General features: G+C 43.9%; 1 protein-coding gene across 1 annotated transcript in view; it reads left to right on the top strand.

Annotated features, from left to right (window-relative positions):
• LOC129853179 (DNA nucleotidylexotransferase) overlaps nt 1–17,629 on the top strand; it is a 157,767-nt gene that overhangs the window by 78,913 nt on the left and 61,225 nt on the right. Inside the window, exons 8-9 of the mRNA XM_055918934.1 lie at nt 1,607–1,709; nt 15,366–15,620. Coding sequence (XP_055774909.1) covers nt 1,607–1,709; nt 15,366–15,620 — 358 coding nt within the window. The remainder of the gene's footprint in view (nt 1–1,606; nt 1,710–15,365; nt 15,621–17,629) is intronic.

Raw genomic sequence — 17,629 nt, 5'->3', positions numbered from 1 at the left:
CTTCTGTCTCTCATTGAATCCGAATGTGGAACTCAGAATGATAGGCCTCAGCCCTTGGTAATTCACTTCAAATTACTCCAACTTTACAATTTGGCACATGATGACTTAGTTTTAAATCAAAATGTTGCTTAGTGGTTAGATGGAAGTGCTTTTCAATCGGCTTGAGCAACAGATTGTCCGTGATTGTGTAATTGTGCATCAGGCTGCCCATAGTACTTCGAAAGCGTAAAATGCCCTGAATCTATCACAATAAAGCTGGGACCTTATCTTCAGTCAGACTAAACATGTGAGCCAGGTACTGTCTATGTCTGCGAGGTAGACCTCTCTGCTGTGCTACAACTGAGCTAGAGAGGCATTAGCATGCCTTGTTGAGCTCTAAGCATCTGTTGTCTCATTCCTTGCCCACTGAATTAGACACAATGACCTTTTGCCGCAGACTTCTCCCTCAGACAGTCTGTTTGTCCTCTCCTTTTTCTTTCTTTGACGCCCTGCTGCTCTGTTACTCCCATCATTCAGATGGCAGCGATGGCGGCGGTGGACAAGATCAAACGGCGCTTTAAGACACGGGCCAATTTGTTGTTGTTTTGATGCGCTGTTAACTGTAAGATAGGCGCTTATGACTATATGATTGTGGGTGCTTGTTGATCAAAGAGGGGCGATCAGGAACTGAAAGAAACTTGTGGTTTGCCTCAGTGCTCTGGGATGACACCAGCAGGGTTATTTAGAGCCACCAAGGCCCAGGTTCTGAGGGGGCACGCTCCTCTATAAACTACCTACAGGATGACAATCAGGCATAACTTCGCTATAAGCCTTTGAGGGCCAACTCCAACAGTCACAGGCAATGCTTAGGTTCTTTGTATCAGCGTACTCTTTGTTCAACTCACTGTTGATGCCATCTGAGCCAGAGACTAGTAGAGCGGGTGGGTTTCCATGATTTAATACACTCTTTGGATCATCCTCTCAGGGCAGCTGGTTCCAATTAGATTCGTAGCAGAAAAATAGAGACCTCCAGATCTCTTATTTGATAGGTTGGTTAAATAAGGTCTTCAGGCCTTTAGGTCTAGAAACAGGTTTTTGAGGTTGTCCTAATAGGAATCAGTACATTTCACTCCACTCATCTGACATTCAAGGGCCATGGCACATCTGTGGTTGATATGTCTCAAAGCTTGAGTACTTGAGTATGTCAGTATGTTGAGTATGTCAGAGAAGCATTTTATATTTGTTCTATTCACTTATTTCTGTCTATCTGTTCACTGCTCACATTTCTGCTGACATTGAGAGACTATATATTGTGTGAGCAGCCATGCTCAGTACGAGTTTTCTTTATTACAGTAATCGAAGTAGAAAATTATGATTCTCATAAAAGGGAAGGCTCTGCTGACAGCTGAGATAACAAAAATGAGCTTTTGAACTTAATGACGCGGGACAAATTGCTTGTTTGAATAACAGAAAAAGTCAAATCCATTAATATACTCCTTTCTCCTAACAGCCAGGCTGCCATCTTACTGTGTAACAGTTATCCAGTGTGACTAAAGATATTCTCATTTAATTATTTATTGCTTGCGTTGACTGGTGACAATAGTCTTAAATCACTTTCTGTCCCCAGGGGGAAAGAGTATGGGCATGATGTGGACTTCCTCTTGACTATGCCGGAGATGGGGAAAGAAGAGGGGCTACTGCTTCATGTGATTGACAGACTGAGGGACCAGGTAAATCAATGTATTATTGAATTGAACTGAATAGCAGTTATACAGGATATACAGTAAAAAAACATAGCAGTCCCCTCAGAAGGATCCAGCGTGGTTAGTTACCCTTTACCAAGATTAATGATAGAAAAGCACAGCACCAAGTGATGTTTGGATTGTGGCAACATCAACATCAACATTCAGTAAAGATTGGAGTGTGTAGTTTTGGGGAAGGTTTGTTTTATTATAAAGGTAAATTCTACTTAATTGCATTCTTTCAACAAAAAGTTGAAAAGAGAATAAAACCCTTGATTAGCAGCTTAGTCAGTGCTGACAAAGAACAACTAGTTTGTCTCCTCAAGGTATGGACCTTGTGATTCCTCCCACATCTGTCCTAATGCACATACACTACTGCAAAGACTGAGTATGATGTGCCTAACTGTAATGATGTGCCTAACTGTAATGATGTGCCTAACTGTAATGAACACAAGGGGAGACAGAGAGCTGGTTTCAAGCGCAGGGCGCAGCAGGTGTTTATTGCAAAGGACCACAGGGGGAGGCAGGTAGCTGGGTCCAGGGGCAGGCAGAAAGTCATACACAGGGGGTCAAAAGGGACAACAGTACAGGCAGGGAAAAGGCTAGTAGTCCGGTAGATCAGGCAATAGGTAGATAACAGGAAATCCTGTTATAACAGGAAATACAGGCAGGGAATACGCAAAAGGCGTCATTAGTGAGGCAGGCAATAACTATCATACACGGGAGAAACCGGCGCTCCGAAAGACGTGTGTCACAAAACAAACAATACCTCACATGGATGGGGTGCAAAGAACTGAATTAAATAGTGTGTGATAATGACATACAGGTGTGTGAACAGGTAATTATAATTCAGGTGATTGGGATCTGGAGAGTGAGCTGCGTTCAGGGGATCTAGGTGTTTGAGAGTGTGAGCTGGAAAGTGGGCTGGAAAGTGAGCTGCGTTCAGGGGAGTTGGAAGCAGACATTACACTAACCCTCCCGACTTACTCACCCCACACCACTATATTTTCACACCTCAGAAAGAAATGCGTTGAAACAAAACAGAGGAAAAAAATGGAGAAAGAATGTTCTCAGAATGCAGTAGAGAAAAAAATAAAGGCATGTTTGTAGAGTTGAGAGAGTAATATGAACAGAGAAAAAGAGGAGAGGGCTGAGGGGAATTGGGTTAGTGCCCTACAGTGTGGAGAGGGATAAAGTGATTGGAGGAGAGGATGATTACAGAGCCAAGTGCATATGAGTTGGCACATAAGGAGGCAATAATAAGATGGTCACACCAATATCGAGGGCCTCGGCCCAGGAAATGATTATTTAAATGTGGTTTTCTACAGTTAACCTGGCTTTGAGTAAGAGAGTCAGAGAGAGAACGAGGGAGAAAGAGATGGGGTACGGGGGGGACGTGTTCTTTGGTACCACCATGCTCCTCTCCTCTGAGACAGTTGATGGATTTCATGTTGGAGGGGATGAAATGAGAACAGTGTTTGATGAAGAGCAGGGCTGTGGTGTCTACTGTAGCTGCAGGCCTGTTTTTGTCATCTCCTCCTGGCTTTAAAAATCTTTCCCCTTTCCTTCCATCCCCACCCTCCACCCCCAGCCTTAACTTGCTTTAATGGGCCATTCTTCTGATAAAACCTCCTATGCTAACACGCACGCACGCGCACGCGCACACGCACACACACACACTCTGGTTATTGCTGGTTCCTCCCACCCTTGGGTGAGAAGAGGGGAGGGTGGGAAGGAAGGAACTTCCCCAGATAGGGTCCCTGGCATGGGGGAGGAATATGTCCATAGGAAAGGGAGCACAGGAGACTGTGATAAAGTGGAGGTAGCAGAGGTTGACTCTAAGTCGTGTAACCTTGTCATCTTCAATCTGGTCACTTGGGGGCCACATGTCATCAACTCTTTGCCTATGCTGAATATCATGGCCGTTTTTCCCCTTTAGCCCTGGGGGAGAGGTAAAAATCTATCTATCTGGAAATGTCCTTGTGAAAAAAATGGGCTTCATCATTTCTTCTGATGGATATGAAAGCATAACTTGGGGGCACAAGCAAAGGTCAGCCAGACATTTCGATGGTAGACAGATGAGATGCAGCTATTTGCCCTGACAATAGCAATGGAGAACGTGAGAGGGCGATGCCTCATCCACCATTCACCAATCATCTGCTCTAACTGTCCGGGTGGTGGTGGTAGATTAATTTCCATTGTAGTGCACTATGTAGATCAACTACTGATGTAATGATATTATATGATGATGGATATGTTGGCCGTAGTACTTTTAAAGCAACAATAGTAGCCAGAGGGCACATGAATTAGATATGTTATGAGGTTTGAGTACCATAAACTGTAGACTGTGCAGTTAGGACATGTGTGTAGAGAAATGTTTGAGAGACAGTAATACTCGGGTTATTTAAAAGTCAAGGACAATTATTGTGTTTAATCAAGTCATACTCAAAACACACTAAAAGCACCCCAACCTCCAGTGGATTGTGCACAGTCCGGCCATATTTAAAATGGTGAAGTTATGGCATTTTATTTCCATGACAAGTTCCAATGATCAAATGAAATCAAATGTATTGCACACATACACATGTTTAGCAGATCTTATTGTGGGTGTAGCGAAATGCTTGTGTTTCTAGCTCCAACAGTGCATTAATATCTAACAAGTAATATCTAACAATTTCACAACAATACACACAATACACACAAATCTAAAGTAACGAAATGGAATTAAGAATATATACATATTTGGACGAGCAATGTCGAAGCAGCATAGACTAAAATACAGTAGAATAGAATAGAATACAGTACTTTATATGCATATGAGATGAGTAATGAGTAACAGCATTTTTACATAGGTATTCCTCTTGTGCGATGGACAGTGCATTGTCTGTGGATCTATTGGAGAGGTAAGCAAATTGAAGTGAGTCTAGGGTGTCAGGTAAGGTAGAGGTGATATGATCCTTGACTAGTCTCTCAAAGCACTTCATTAAGACAGAAGTATGTGCTATGGGGCAATAGTAATTTAGTTCAGTTACCTTTGCTTTCTTGGGTACAGGAATAATGGTGGACATCTTGAAGCATGTGGGGACAGCAAACTGAGAGAGGGAGAGATTGAATATGTACGTAAACATTACAGCCAGCTGGTCTGCGCATGCTCTGAGGACGCAGCTAGGGATGCCGTCAGGGCCAACAGCCTTGCGAGGGTTCACACGCTTAAATGTGTTACTCACGTCGGCCACGGAGAATGAGAGCCCACAGTCCTTGGTAGCTGGCCGCGTCGGTGGCACTGTGTTATCCTTAAAGCGGGCGAAAAGGGTGTTTATCTTATCCGGAAGCATGATGTCGGTGTCCGCGATGTGGCTGGTTTTCCCTTTGTAGTGCGTGATTGTCTGTAGACCCTGCCACATGTCTTGTGTCTGAGCAGTTGAATTTTGACTCCACTTGGTCTCTGTACTGACGTTTTGCCTGTTTGAGGGAATAACTACACTGTTTGTATTCGGCCATGTTCCCAGTCACCTTGCCATGGTTAAATGTGGTGGTTCATGCTTTCAGTTGTGCGCGAATGCTGCCATCTATCCACAGTTTCTGGTTTGGGTTTTAATAGTCATAGCGGGTACAACATCTTCTATACAATTCCTGATAAAGTCAGTCACCGTATCCGTGTATTCGTCGATATTATTTTCAGTGACTACGCGGAACATATCCCAGTCCGTGTGATCAAAACAATCTTGAAGCATGGATTCCGATTGGTCAGACCAGCGTTGAATAGGCCATAGCAAGAGTACTTCCAGTTTGAGTTTCTGCCTATAGGAAGGGAGAAGCAAAATGGAGTCGTGATCAGATTTGTCGAAGGGAGGGCGGTGGAGGGCCTTGTAGGCATTTTGAAAAGTTGAGTAGCAGTGGTCCAATGTTTTCTCAGAGTGAGTGCTACAGTCAATGTGTTGGTAGAACTTCAGTAGCGTTTTCCTCAGATTATCTTTGTTAAAATCCCAGGCTACAGTAAATGTGGCCTCAGGATATGTGGTTTCCAGTTTGCAATGGGTCCAGTGTAGTTCTTTGAGGGACGTCGTGGTAAAGGCTAAACGGGGAATATACACAGCTGTGACTATAACCGAAGATAATTCTCTTGGGAGGTAATGCGGTCTGCATTTGATTGTAAGGTTTTCTAGGTCGGGTGAACAAAAGGACTTGAGTTTCTGTATCTTATCACAAACATACCATGAGTAGTTAATCATGAAACAGATTTTTATTCCTGTCTGTGCGATGAACTGAGAACCCAGCCATGTTTCCGGGAAACAGAGTATGTTACAATCCCTGATGTCTCTCTGGAAGGAGATCCTAGCCTTGAACTCGTCAACTTATCCAGAGACTGAACATTAGCAAGTAATATAATAGGAAGTGGTGGGTGGTGTGCGCGCCTCCTGAGTCGGACAAGGAGTCCTCTTCTCCGCCGGCGGTATTTTGGATCAGCCTCTGGAATCAGTTCAATTGCCTTGAGGGGTACAAACAAAGGATCCAATTTGGGAAAGTCGTATTCCTGGTTGTAATCCTGTTGAGTTACCGCCACTGTGTTATTCAAAAGTTATTTCCGGTTGTATGTAATAACACCCAAAGAATTCTGGGCTACTAATGTAAGAAATAGCATATAAAACTAAATACTGCAAAGTTGCTTAGGAGCTAGAAGCATGGCTGCCCTATCTGTCGGCGCCACTAAGGGCAATGCAATTGCCTATTACCATCTAGTAGGCTCGGGACGAGCTAGGGCATTGGGGACGGGGTCGAGAATGGCCTTAAACCAAACGCTACGGCTTCGAGCATTGCAGGTTCAATCCCAGTGCTAGGCATTTGTTTTGTAATTTTCTGTTTTAACACTATCCCGAACCTTTACCCTAACCAGTCGGAATTTTGCCTAAATGTACATTTCAGGTTTCACTTTTGCCCAGTTTGACTGCAAAACACGCCGTAATAAAAACAGCAAGACACTCCATATCTCACAAATGTCTCCATTAGCTTTGACGGTTGCGTTGTCTAAAAGAAAACTACAGATGATTTTTGTACTTTCACTGACATTGGATGAACACAAACACACGCTTGCTCACACACACACACACACACACACACACACACACACACACACACACACACACACACACACACACACACACACACACACACACACACACACACACACACACACACACACACACACACACACACAGTCTTGAATAACTGACCATGTGGGGACACAATCCTATTTTCCCTAACCCTAACCTTAACCTGGACCCCAAAAAACTAACCTTAACCCTAAACCTAACCCTATCACCTAACCATAATCCTAAATCTAATTCTAACCCTAAAACCCTAACCTTAACCTTAAACCCCTTAGAAATAGCATTTGACCTTGTGGGACTAACAAATTGTCCCCAGTTGGTCAAATTTGTGTTTGTTTACTATTATTGGACTTCTGGTTCCCACAAGTCTAGTTAAACACGTCTACACAGTACACACAAACACACAGACAGACGTTTCAAAATGCTCCACTTTAATTTCAGTAATCAGACCGGACTGTTCCGGAAAAGCTTTGAATCAAAGGAAAACACAGTTCAAACAGCCTGCTAACACACACTAATCTGGGACATGAAGGGAGGGTTTGTGCTCTGATTCAGAGAAAATTTGACATTAGATCACAGCGGCCCGTGTCCCTGCCACCGCTGTGACCGCCGCTCTCTTTGTCCTCTGGGGCAAGTGGCCATGGTGGCAGCCTGCTTGTCATTTGGGGCAGGTGGCCATGGTGGCAGCCTGCTTGTCAGCTGTTTGTCACACACTTGAAAAGAACGAAACAAAATAAATAATCAAATAAGAATTTTTGATCAATTTGGCAAGCCGCAGAATCCCATCACTTGCATTTGTGTTTTCTGTCTTAAAGGCAAAGCTTAACTTCAAAGATTAACTCCCTGCAACATGGCCGCCTCAGTAATTCCCTCTTTAAACAGTTCTGGTGAAATAAGCTTATGATGGGATGCTCTCTGACATTACCTGCTGCGTAGAAGAAGATTACAGTGTGGCGTTGCGCTAAACAGGCATCCTAGACAGAAACTTTAAGACGTCGCTTTTTTATGGTGGGTTTGTATGCGTGGGGGCGTAGGCTTCTTCAAAGGAAGGGCACCCGTGTTTAGACACTTATGATCTGTAAAACTGTCGCTAACTCATTAACCTGTCTGGTACAAGTGGGACGGTAGCGTCCCACCTCGACAACAGCCAGTGAAATTGCAGGGCGCCAAATTCAAAACAACAGAAATACCAGAATTAAAATTCCTCAAACATACAAGTATTACCCACAATTTTAAAGATACACTTCTTGTAAATCCAACCACAGTGTCCGATTTCAAAAAGGCTTTACTGCGAAAGCACACCATGCGATTATGTTAGGTCAGCACCTACTCACAGAACCATACAGATATTTTTCCAGCCAAAGAGAGGAGTCACAAAAAACAGAAATAGAGATAAAATTAATCACTAACCTTTGATGATCTTCATCAGATGGCACTCATAGGACTTCATGTTACACAATACATGTATGTTTTGTTCGATAAAGTTCATATTTATATCCAAATATCTCAGTTTACATTGGCGCGTCATGGTCAGAAATGCATTGTCTCAAACAAACATCCGGTGAAAGTGCAGAGAGCCACATCAAATTACAGAAATACTCATCATAAACATTGATAAACAATACAAATGTTATTCATGGAAATTAAGATAAACTTCTCCTTAACTTTTTATGGCTGCAGGGGCAGTATTGAGTAGCTCTGATAAAAGGTGCCCATTTCAAACGGCCTCGTACTCAATTCTTGCTCGTACAATATGCATATTATTATTAATATTGGATAGAAAACACTCTCTAGTTTCTAAAACCGTTTGAATTATATCTGTGAGTCAAACAGAACTCATTTGGCACAAACTTCCTGACCAGGAAGTGGAAAGTCTGAAATCGACACTCTGTTCTAGGGCCTGCCTATAAAGGTCCTTGATATTTATTAGAAAACATGCACTTCATACGTCTTCCACTAGATGTCGACAGGCAGTGAGAGAAGAAATTGAGTGTATAACTTGATCTGGGGTCGAAAAAAAGCTCTCGGCATGACGTGTCACCAGTTTCCTGTTTTCTGGAGAGCGCGTGAAGGGACCTGGATTTGCCTTCTGTAAAGCTGTCGTTATGGACGACTAATATCTCCGGCTTTGATTTTATTTGATACATGTGACAATATCATCGTAAGTATGTTTTTTCAATATAGTTTTATTAGATTATTGAATTTTTTTCGGGACGTTAGGCGTGTTGCGCCTTTGTTCAGGAAGGAGCGCTTCGAACCACTTTGCTAGCTTTCCGTGCTAATTGACTGGAGAAGAGGACATTCTAAATCCAAACAACGATTGTTCCCGACAAAGGACCCCTTGTACAACATTCTGATGAAAGATCGTCAAAAGTAGGACCCATTTTATGATGCTATTTCATATATCTGTCGAACATGTGAAATAGTCGTTTGCGCCCAGATTTTGGGTACTCTCTAGCTATACCTAAACTGGATGTCGTAATGAAGTTATTTTTAGAATTCTAACAAGGCGATTGCATTAAGAACTAGTGTATCTATCATTTCCTATACAACATGTTCCAAGTGTGGGCAGTGCTTGCAGTCATCCTCTTCACACGGCTGGTGAGGCAACGCATCAGCGTGTGTGTTGCCTCTGGTAATTGCATCTTGCTCCTGTAACTCTTCTAACCAGCGAGCCACCTGGCCCTCTGATTCTTGGAAGTTGAGAAGCCAGGTAAGTGAGGCATGAGGAGGAGGAACTGGGTCCCATAGAAGTAAAGTCGGAAATTATGGAGTGCATCGACCACAGCCAACAACTCTCGCCGGGTGACACAGTAGTTGCACTCGGCATGGTTGAGGCGCCGACTGTAGAAGGCCACCACCCATTCCCCATCCGGCCCCTCCTGTGAAAGGTTGCCCCCAATGCCCACATTGCTGGCATCTGTGTCCACAATGAATGGGTGCTGGGGGTTGGGGTATGCCAGGACAGAAGCCTTGAATAGGGACTGATGCAGTTCAGCGATTGCTACCGTGCAGTCATCATCCCAGTCAAACCGCTGTTCCTTGTTTGTAAGGCGTGTAGAGGGCTGGCTACTGTTGCTAGGTCCTTGATGAACCTCTGGTTGTAAGAAGTTAGGCCAACAAAGCTTCTCAACTCAGAGAGGTCCCTGAAGGTCACCCAGTGCTGAACTGCCACCACATTGGCTGGATCAGTTGTGACTACGTCTGCCCCAACGAAATGGCCTAGGAACTTGACCTCCTACTGCTGTAGGTGACACTTCTTGTGAAGGAACTTGAGTCCTGCCTACCGGATGGCAAGCAGAACCTCACACAGATTATGTTGCATGCACAAGGAAGTCTTCCAGATAGACCATACACTTGTTGCGGAGAATTGTGTCCAACACTTGCTCCATAAGACGCTCAAAGGTTGGCTGCGCTTTGCAGAGCCCGAAGGGTATCACGGTGACCTGCAACCTTGACCTGGTTTCAGGGGGCAAGCTCCACTTGCCAATAACCGCTGCGTAGGTCGAGTGAACTGAACAATCGTGACCCTGTGATGTAGTCCAGTGCATTATTTATGCTCGGGAGGGGATAGGAAATCTTCCTGGTCACATAGTTCAGCTGCCTGTAGTTTGTACAGAAGCACTATGAGCAGTCCTTCTTGACAAGGACTACGGTGGGCCTCCCAAGGGCTGTTGGGTGAACCCTGTCTCTGCCATCTTCCGGATCTTCTGCTCTGCTATCTCTCTCTTTGCCAGTGGCAAGCAATGGAGTGCTGGACCAGACTGGTTCTCTGGCAGTCTTCATCTCATACTGCAAAGACATCCACAAACTCTGCAAACAGTGCTTCCAACACATCCCGCTGCTTAGGCTCCAGCCCTTCCGAACACCTCTACCCTTGTTCCCCGCACAGCTTGCCGGGTAGCTTCCGAAGGTATGTCCACTGTGCCACTGGGGCACACTCACCTCTTTGGGGGTCTTTAGTTGCTCCTTCTCATCTGGGGGAAGGATCTTTGTGGGGCTGTCTGTCACCAATTCCTGACGAGTCAGCTGCGGCTGCCGGTGTGTTCTTCCACTGCTCCGAAGTCCCATCATGGAGCTCCGCATTCCAACATCTAGGCACTTGACTGAGTGAATCCAACGCTAGGATGCAGTCATCTTGGATATCGCCCAACCAGAACTCGTGCTCCAACAAGACATTGCTGACTCTCACCGATAAGGACAGCCGGCGCTTCATTTCCGCAAGATCCCCTGTCACAGTGTGAAGATATACCAAGGTAGGGGCCCACTGTGTCTGGAAGAACACCAGGCTGAACAAGGGATATCGTGGAACTGGTGTCAATCATCGCCTGGTGTAACAGTATAACTTTAAACCGTCCCCTCGCCCCGACACGGGCGCGAACCAGGGACCCTCTGCACACATCAACAACAGTCGCCCACAAAGTATCGTTACCCATCGCTCCACAAAGGCCACGGCCCTTGCAGAGCAAGGGGCAACACTACTTAAGTCTCAGAGCAAGTGACGTAACTGATTGAAATGCTACTAGCGCGTACCCGCTAACTAGCTAGCCATTTCACATCCGTTACACTCAACCCCCTTTCAACCTCCTCCTTTTCCGCAGCAAACAGTGATCCGGGTCAACAGCATCAATGTCACAGTATAACTTTACGTCGTCCCCTCGCCCCGACACGGGCGCGAACCAGGGACCCTCTGCACACATCAACAACAGTCAACCACGAAGCGTCGTTACCCATCGCTCCACAAAAGCCGCGGCCCTTGCAGAGCAAGGGGCAACACTACTTAAGTCTCAGAGCAAGTGACGTAACTGATTGAAATGCTACTAGCGCGTACCCGCTAACTAGCTAGCCATTTCACATCCGTTACACTGGCAGGCCTCACAGCTGATGCTGCATGGAAGGTAGAGGCCCTGCGTCTCTCTGTGCTAGTGATGCCTGTTTAACAATCTGATGGCCTTGAAATAGAAGCTGTTCTTCAATCTCTCTGTCCCAGCTTTGATGCACCTATACTGACCTCGCCTTCTGGATGGAAGCGGGGTGAACAGGTAGTGGCTCGGGTGGTTATTGTCCTTGATTTTTGCCTTCCTGTGACATCGGGTGTTGTAAGTGTCCTGGAAGGCAGGTAGTTTGCCCCCGGGGATACATTGTGCAGACCGCACCACCCTCTGGAGAGCCCTGCGGTTGTGAGCGGTGCAGTTACCGTACCAGGCGGTGATACAGCGCGACAAGATGCACTCGATTGTGCAGCTGTAAAAGTTAGTGAGGGTTTCTGTGGGGAGGTGCACAATCGGGCTGCAGATTGTGGTCTCAGAGACGCTTAGCTATGTCACAATGGGACATCGGACTATCGTCTCTCAGCATCTCAGGACTATGATTCACGCTTAAGGCTATACATTTTGATGGAAGATTGTTTTAATTAAGTATTTAAGTATTTTCAGTTTCTTTGGCTTCATAATCTACAGTATGTTGAAATGTAGGTAATGAGAATGTATGTAGAATGAATAATGATGTATCCAGTATGTGAAGGAGTTGGAGGCTTTCTAATCTGTTTGTATCCTTACTGGAAGTGAACGGTTACCTGTACAGTAATTGCAGATAGGGTTTCTGTGGTTCAACAGGGGTGACATCAGGGGTTTCTCTCTCAGTTCTGAGGACAAGCTGATCAGCGCCTGAAGCTAATTAGAGGAGCTGAGGTGTAAGGGACGAGGGGCAGGGGAAGAGGGACTAGGACAACATCTCTGAGTGCAGTCCCCACATGTCACTCACTCAGTCTCTCTGATGTCATCAGTTAACCTTTCACGAGTATCTACCCCGGGTCCGGGAGCACCCCCCACCCCCCCCCACACTGAGTAGCATAGCCTAGCATAGCGTCACACTTAAATAGTAGCATCTAAATATCATTAAATCACAAGTCCAAGACACCTAATGAAAGATACAGATCTTGTGAATAAAGCCACCATTTCAGATTTTTTAAATGTTTTACAGGGAAGACAAAATATGTAAATCTATTAGCTAACCACGTTAGCAAAAGACTTTTCTAACTCCATCAGTTTCTTACTCCATCAGGTGCTATCACCAATTTGGCTAAACTAAGATATTGATAGCCACTAACCAAGAAAAAACCTCATCAGATGACAGTCTGATAACATATTTATGGTATAGGATAGGTTTTGTTAGAAAAATGTGCATATTTCAGGTAGATATCATAGTTTACAATTGCACCCACCGTCACAAATGGACTAGAATAAATACATAGAGCAACATGTTTACCTAATTACTAATCATCAAACATTTCGTAAAAATACACAGCATACACTAATCGAAAGACACAGATCCTGTGAATACAGACAATATTTCAGATTTTCTAAGTGTTTTACGGCGAAAACACAATAAATCGTTATATTAGCATACCACATATGCAAACGTTACCAGAGCATTGATTCTAGCCAAAGAGAGCGATAACGTAAACATCGCCAAAATATATTAATTTTTTCACTAACCTTCTCAGAATTCTTCAGATGACACTCCTGTAACATCACATTACAACATACATATACAGTTTGTTCGAAAATGTGCATATTTAGCCACCAAAATCATGGTTAGACAATGACAAAAGTTGCCCAGCTGGTCAGACAATGTCGTGCGCCATATTAGACAGTGATCTAGTCGTATACATAAATACTCATAAACGTGACTAAACAATTTAGGGTGGACAGCGATTGATAGACAATTTAATTCTTAATACAATCGCTGATTTACATTTTTTAAATTATCCTTACTTTTCAATACAGTTTGCGCCAAGCGAAGCTACGTCTAACAAGATGGCGTCATAAGCGATTAACATTTTTCGACAAACACGATTTATCATAATAAATTGTTCCTACTTTGAGCTGTTCTTCCATCAGAATCTTGGGCAAAGAATCCTTTCTTGGGTCTAATCGTCTTTTGGTCGAAAGCTGTCCTCTTGCCATGTGGAAATGCCAACTGCGTTCGGCATGAACTGGAAACCTGCCCGGCGCTTCAAAGTGTCTCAGAAATAAATGTCCCAAAATGCGCACTAAATGGATATAAATTGCTATAAAACGGTTTAAATTAACTACCTTATGATGTTTTCAACTCCTATAACGAGTAAAAACATGACCTGAGAAATATTACTGGCTACACTAATGCTTGGAAAAAGAGCAGGTCGGTGTCCACCGCGCGTCCGGCGCATCTGGAAAAGAGTTCCTACCTACAGGTTTTTTTCATTTATAGTGGCTGTGATTGCGCAATCGATACCATTCAAAGCGTCATCACGTAAAGGCATCCAGGGGAAGACGTAAGCAGTGTCCGTATCCTGATAGCGTTCACAGTGGCCTTTAAACTGACTCCAGATCAGGGGCCAAAATGTGTGAAATCTGACTCCATGTCAGGGAAATTGCTGTAGAATGAGTTCTGTTCCACTCAGAGACAAAATTCCAACGCCTATAGAAACTAGAGACTGTTTTCTATCCAATAATAGTAATAATATGCATATTGTACGATAAAGAATTTAGTAGGAAGCCGTTTAATCTGTAATGCAATTATGCTAATGAGAAAACAGCACCCCCTGTAGTCGCAAGAAGTTAATGACTCAATCATCACCTCCTCTCCCGATGCCCTCTGGGAAACGCTGTCTCTTCTAATGAAGCGGAGAAACACGGTCAAACAAGAACAGGCAGTACTGGCTCAGTACGGTTTAATGTCTCTTGATTGACCTCAGTGTCTTGGTAGGACAGGAGGAGCAGTTACAGCTGCACTTCCTCCTGCAATTATTGCTCTTTGAGAAGAGCCTTGCAGATTAATGGTCAGTTAGAGGAACACAGTATCCCAACAATTACTGTGGGTGCTGGAATTAAATTGACAATTTGTAATGTTAATCACCTTAGCGCTCCTGGACTGTGGGAGCTGCATAATCAGCCGGGCCAAAGCCCAGAGGAAATCAATCCTCTTCTTCTTCCTGCTACTGCCTACTCTCCACTATCCACACCCCAAGTCATCTACTTATCTACTCCTCTCCCTCTTTCCCTTCATCTTACCCAGCCGTATCCTCACTGATTCTCTCCCTATATCGCTCCCCAACCATCTCCTTTCTTTCTCTCTCTTTCGCTCTCTCTCTCTCTCTCTCTCTGCTAGAAAGTAATGTCTTACTTGGGAGTGATTTTCCATGGAGTGGAATTGTGTGCCATTGGGTTCGAATGGCCCCACTATGTTCGGAGTCTTGAAGTTGCAATCTCACAGTTGGCATATTACACTAAGTGGCAGACACACTGTTTTTATATGCTTCTATAGCGAGTGTGTATAGAAATCCTACAAACCCATTGCAGGCTCTAGATGACAGCATGTGCAAATACGCAACTACATTTTCATAATAACATACATCAGGCACTGAAGTACGGTAGCAGCATAAACCAATCCCATTACAAAGTCAATATCTATATTATATTTATAATGTCAATATCTATTTTATTAGTGGTGACAGTGACTATGTCCACGCTGATTAATATTCTCTCCTCACAAGGGCATTCTGCTGTACTGTGAGTATCAGGGCTCCACCTTTGATGTGAGCAAGCTGCCTAGTTGCAGGTTTAAGGACATGGACAGCTTCCAGAAGTGCTTCCTGATCCTGAGGCTGGAGCAGGGCCAGGTGGAGGGGGAGAGAGGGCTGCAGAGGGACCCAGGGGATAGCAGGGGCTGGAGAGCCGTACGGGTGGACCTGGTGGCTCCACCTGTTGATCGCTACGCCTTTGCCCTCCTGGGCTGGACCGGCTCCAGGGTAGGCTTGAGTAAAATTATTGTGAAATAAATGTGGATGCCAAGACACACAAAGATACATTGACTAAAATTGTTAATCAATTTGACAGCTGAGTTTGAATTAGGAAACATTTAATTTGCAAAAAACAAATGATCCAAGTCACATGATGATAGTGCTTGACAGAGCACTCAATAACCAAAAATAAAACATTGATGATGAGAAATGAATAGCTAAACACTAACAAGAAAGTTACTATCGGAACACATATGATATGGCAGATGTATTCCCTGCTGATAAAAACAGCATAGACCAGCATACATTTCAAGCTGGTCTATGCTGGTCCATGCTGGCTTTCGCTGTGCTTTGGACACTGGTCTGATCAGCATGGCCTAGCTGGTTCTGCTAGCTGACCAGCATGATCTAGTTGGCCAAGCTGGTCTGACCAGCATGGCCTAGCTGGTTATGCTTACTTCATTGTGTTTTCGCTGGTGACTGACCTTTCGCTACACCCACAATAACATCTGCTAAAAAAAACATTTTATTTGATGTGTTTTTACTGGTGACCAGCCTTCATTTTGTTTTCACTGATGACCAACTTCCGCTGTGTTTTGGACACTGGTGACCACCATAAACTAAAGCAAAACCAGCATCAAGTAACATCATGCTTGCAAAGTGATGTTTAATTCCTTGTTAGAATCCAGCCAGAGTGGATTCCTACAATCTATATAAAGAATGACTGGCAGGGTTAGAGAAATTAATAAAGGAGACTAGCTAAACCATCTAAACTGGAACAACAATTTCAGTAATGGGTGCAATAAGTCCAACTAACAGATTGGATTAGTTTAGAATGTAAATTACCTTTCAAACATTTGGGGTCACTTAGAAATGTGTTTGTTTCTGAAAGAAAATTACATTTTTTGTCCATTAAAATAACACCAAATTGATCAGAAATACAGTGTACACATTGTTAATGTTGTAAATGACTATTGTAGCTGGAAACGGCAGATTTTTTTTATGGAATGTCTACATAGGCATACATAGACCCATTATCAGCATGTCACGACTTCGGCCGAAGTCGGTCCCTCTCCTTGTTCGGGTGGCGTTCGGCGGTCGAAGTCACCGTCCTTCTAGCCACCGCCGATCCACTTTTAATTTACCATTTGTTCTGTCTTTATCTTTCACACCTGGCTTCACTCAACCAATTACTTGTTTATTATTTAACCCTCTGTTCCCCATGTTTTGTTTGTGAGTGATTGTTCATTGTACATCGGTTTCGTTTTGTGGGCTCGCTATGTTGCTGTGTATTTTTGAGTAAAGTACGTTGATTACTCATATCTGCTGTCCTACGCCTGACTCTCTACACCAGCTACACACAGGACTGTTACACAACAACCATCACTCCTGTGTTCCAATGGCACGTTTTGTTAGCTAATCCAAGTTTATAATTTTAAAAGGCTAATTGATAATTAGAAAACCCTTTTGCAATTATATTAGCACAGCTGAAAACTGTTTTCCTGATTAACGAAGCAATAAATCTGTCCTTCTTTAGACTAGTTGAGTATCTGGAGCATCAGCATTTGCGGGTTCGATTACAGGCTCAAAATGGCCAGAAACAAAGAACTTTCTTCTGAAACTCGTCAGTCTATTCTTGTTCTGAGAAATGAAGGTTATTCCATGCGAGAAATTTTGGGATGCTGGCCTTCTAGATAGAGTTCCTTTGTCCAGGGCCTGTGATCTTTTGCCCATCTTAATATTTTATTTTTATTGGCCAGTCTTAGATAAGGCTTTTTCTTTGCAACTCCGCCTATAAGTCTAGAAGGCCAGCATCCCGGAGTCGCCTCTTCACTGTTGACGTTGAGATTGGTGTTTCGGCGCGTAATCTTTAGTAATCTTTCACTGTAATATACAAATTGTTGGATATCCCCACTCAGGCTGGATTCCAGTAGGAATTAGACATCCCTTTGCAAGACAGCATAATATGACTTTCGCTGGTCACAAGCAAAAATACAGTGAAGGCTGGTCAACGGCGA

This window comes from Salvelinus fontinalis, chromosome 1 (assembly GCF_029448725.1).
Source record: "Salvelinus fontinalis isolate EN_2023a chromosome 1, ASM2944872v1, whole genome shotgun sequence".
Lineage (NCBI taxonomy): Eukaryota > Metazoa > Chordata > Actinopteri > Salmoniformes > Salmonidae > Salvelinus > Salvelinus fontinalis.
This window is presented reverse-complemented; position numbering and strand designations above follow the sequence as displayed.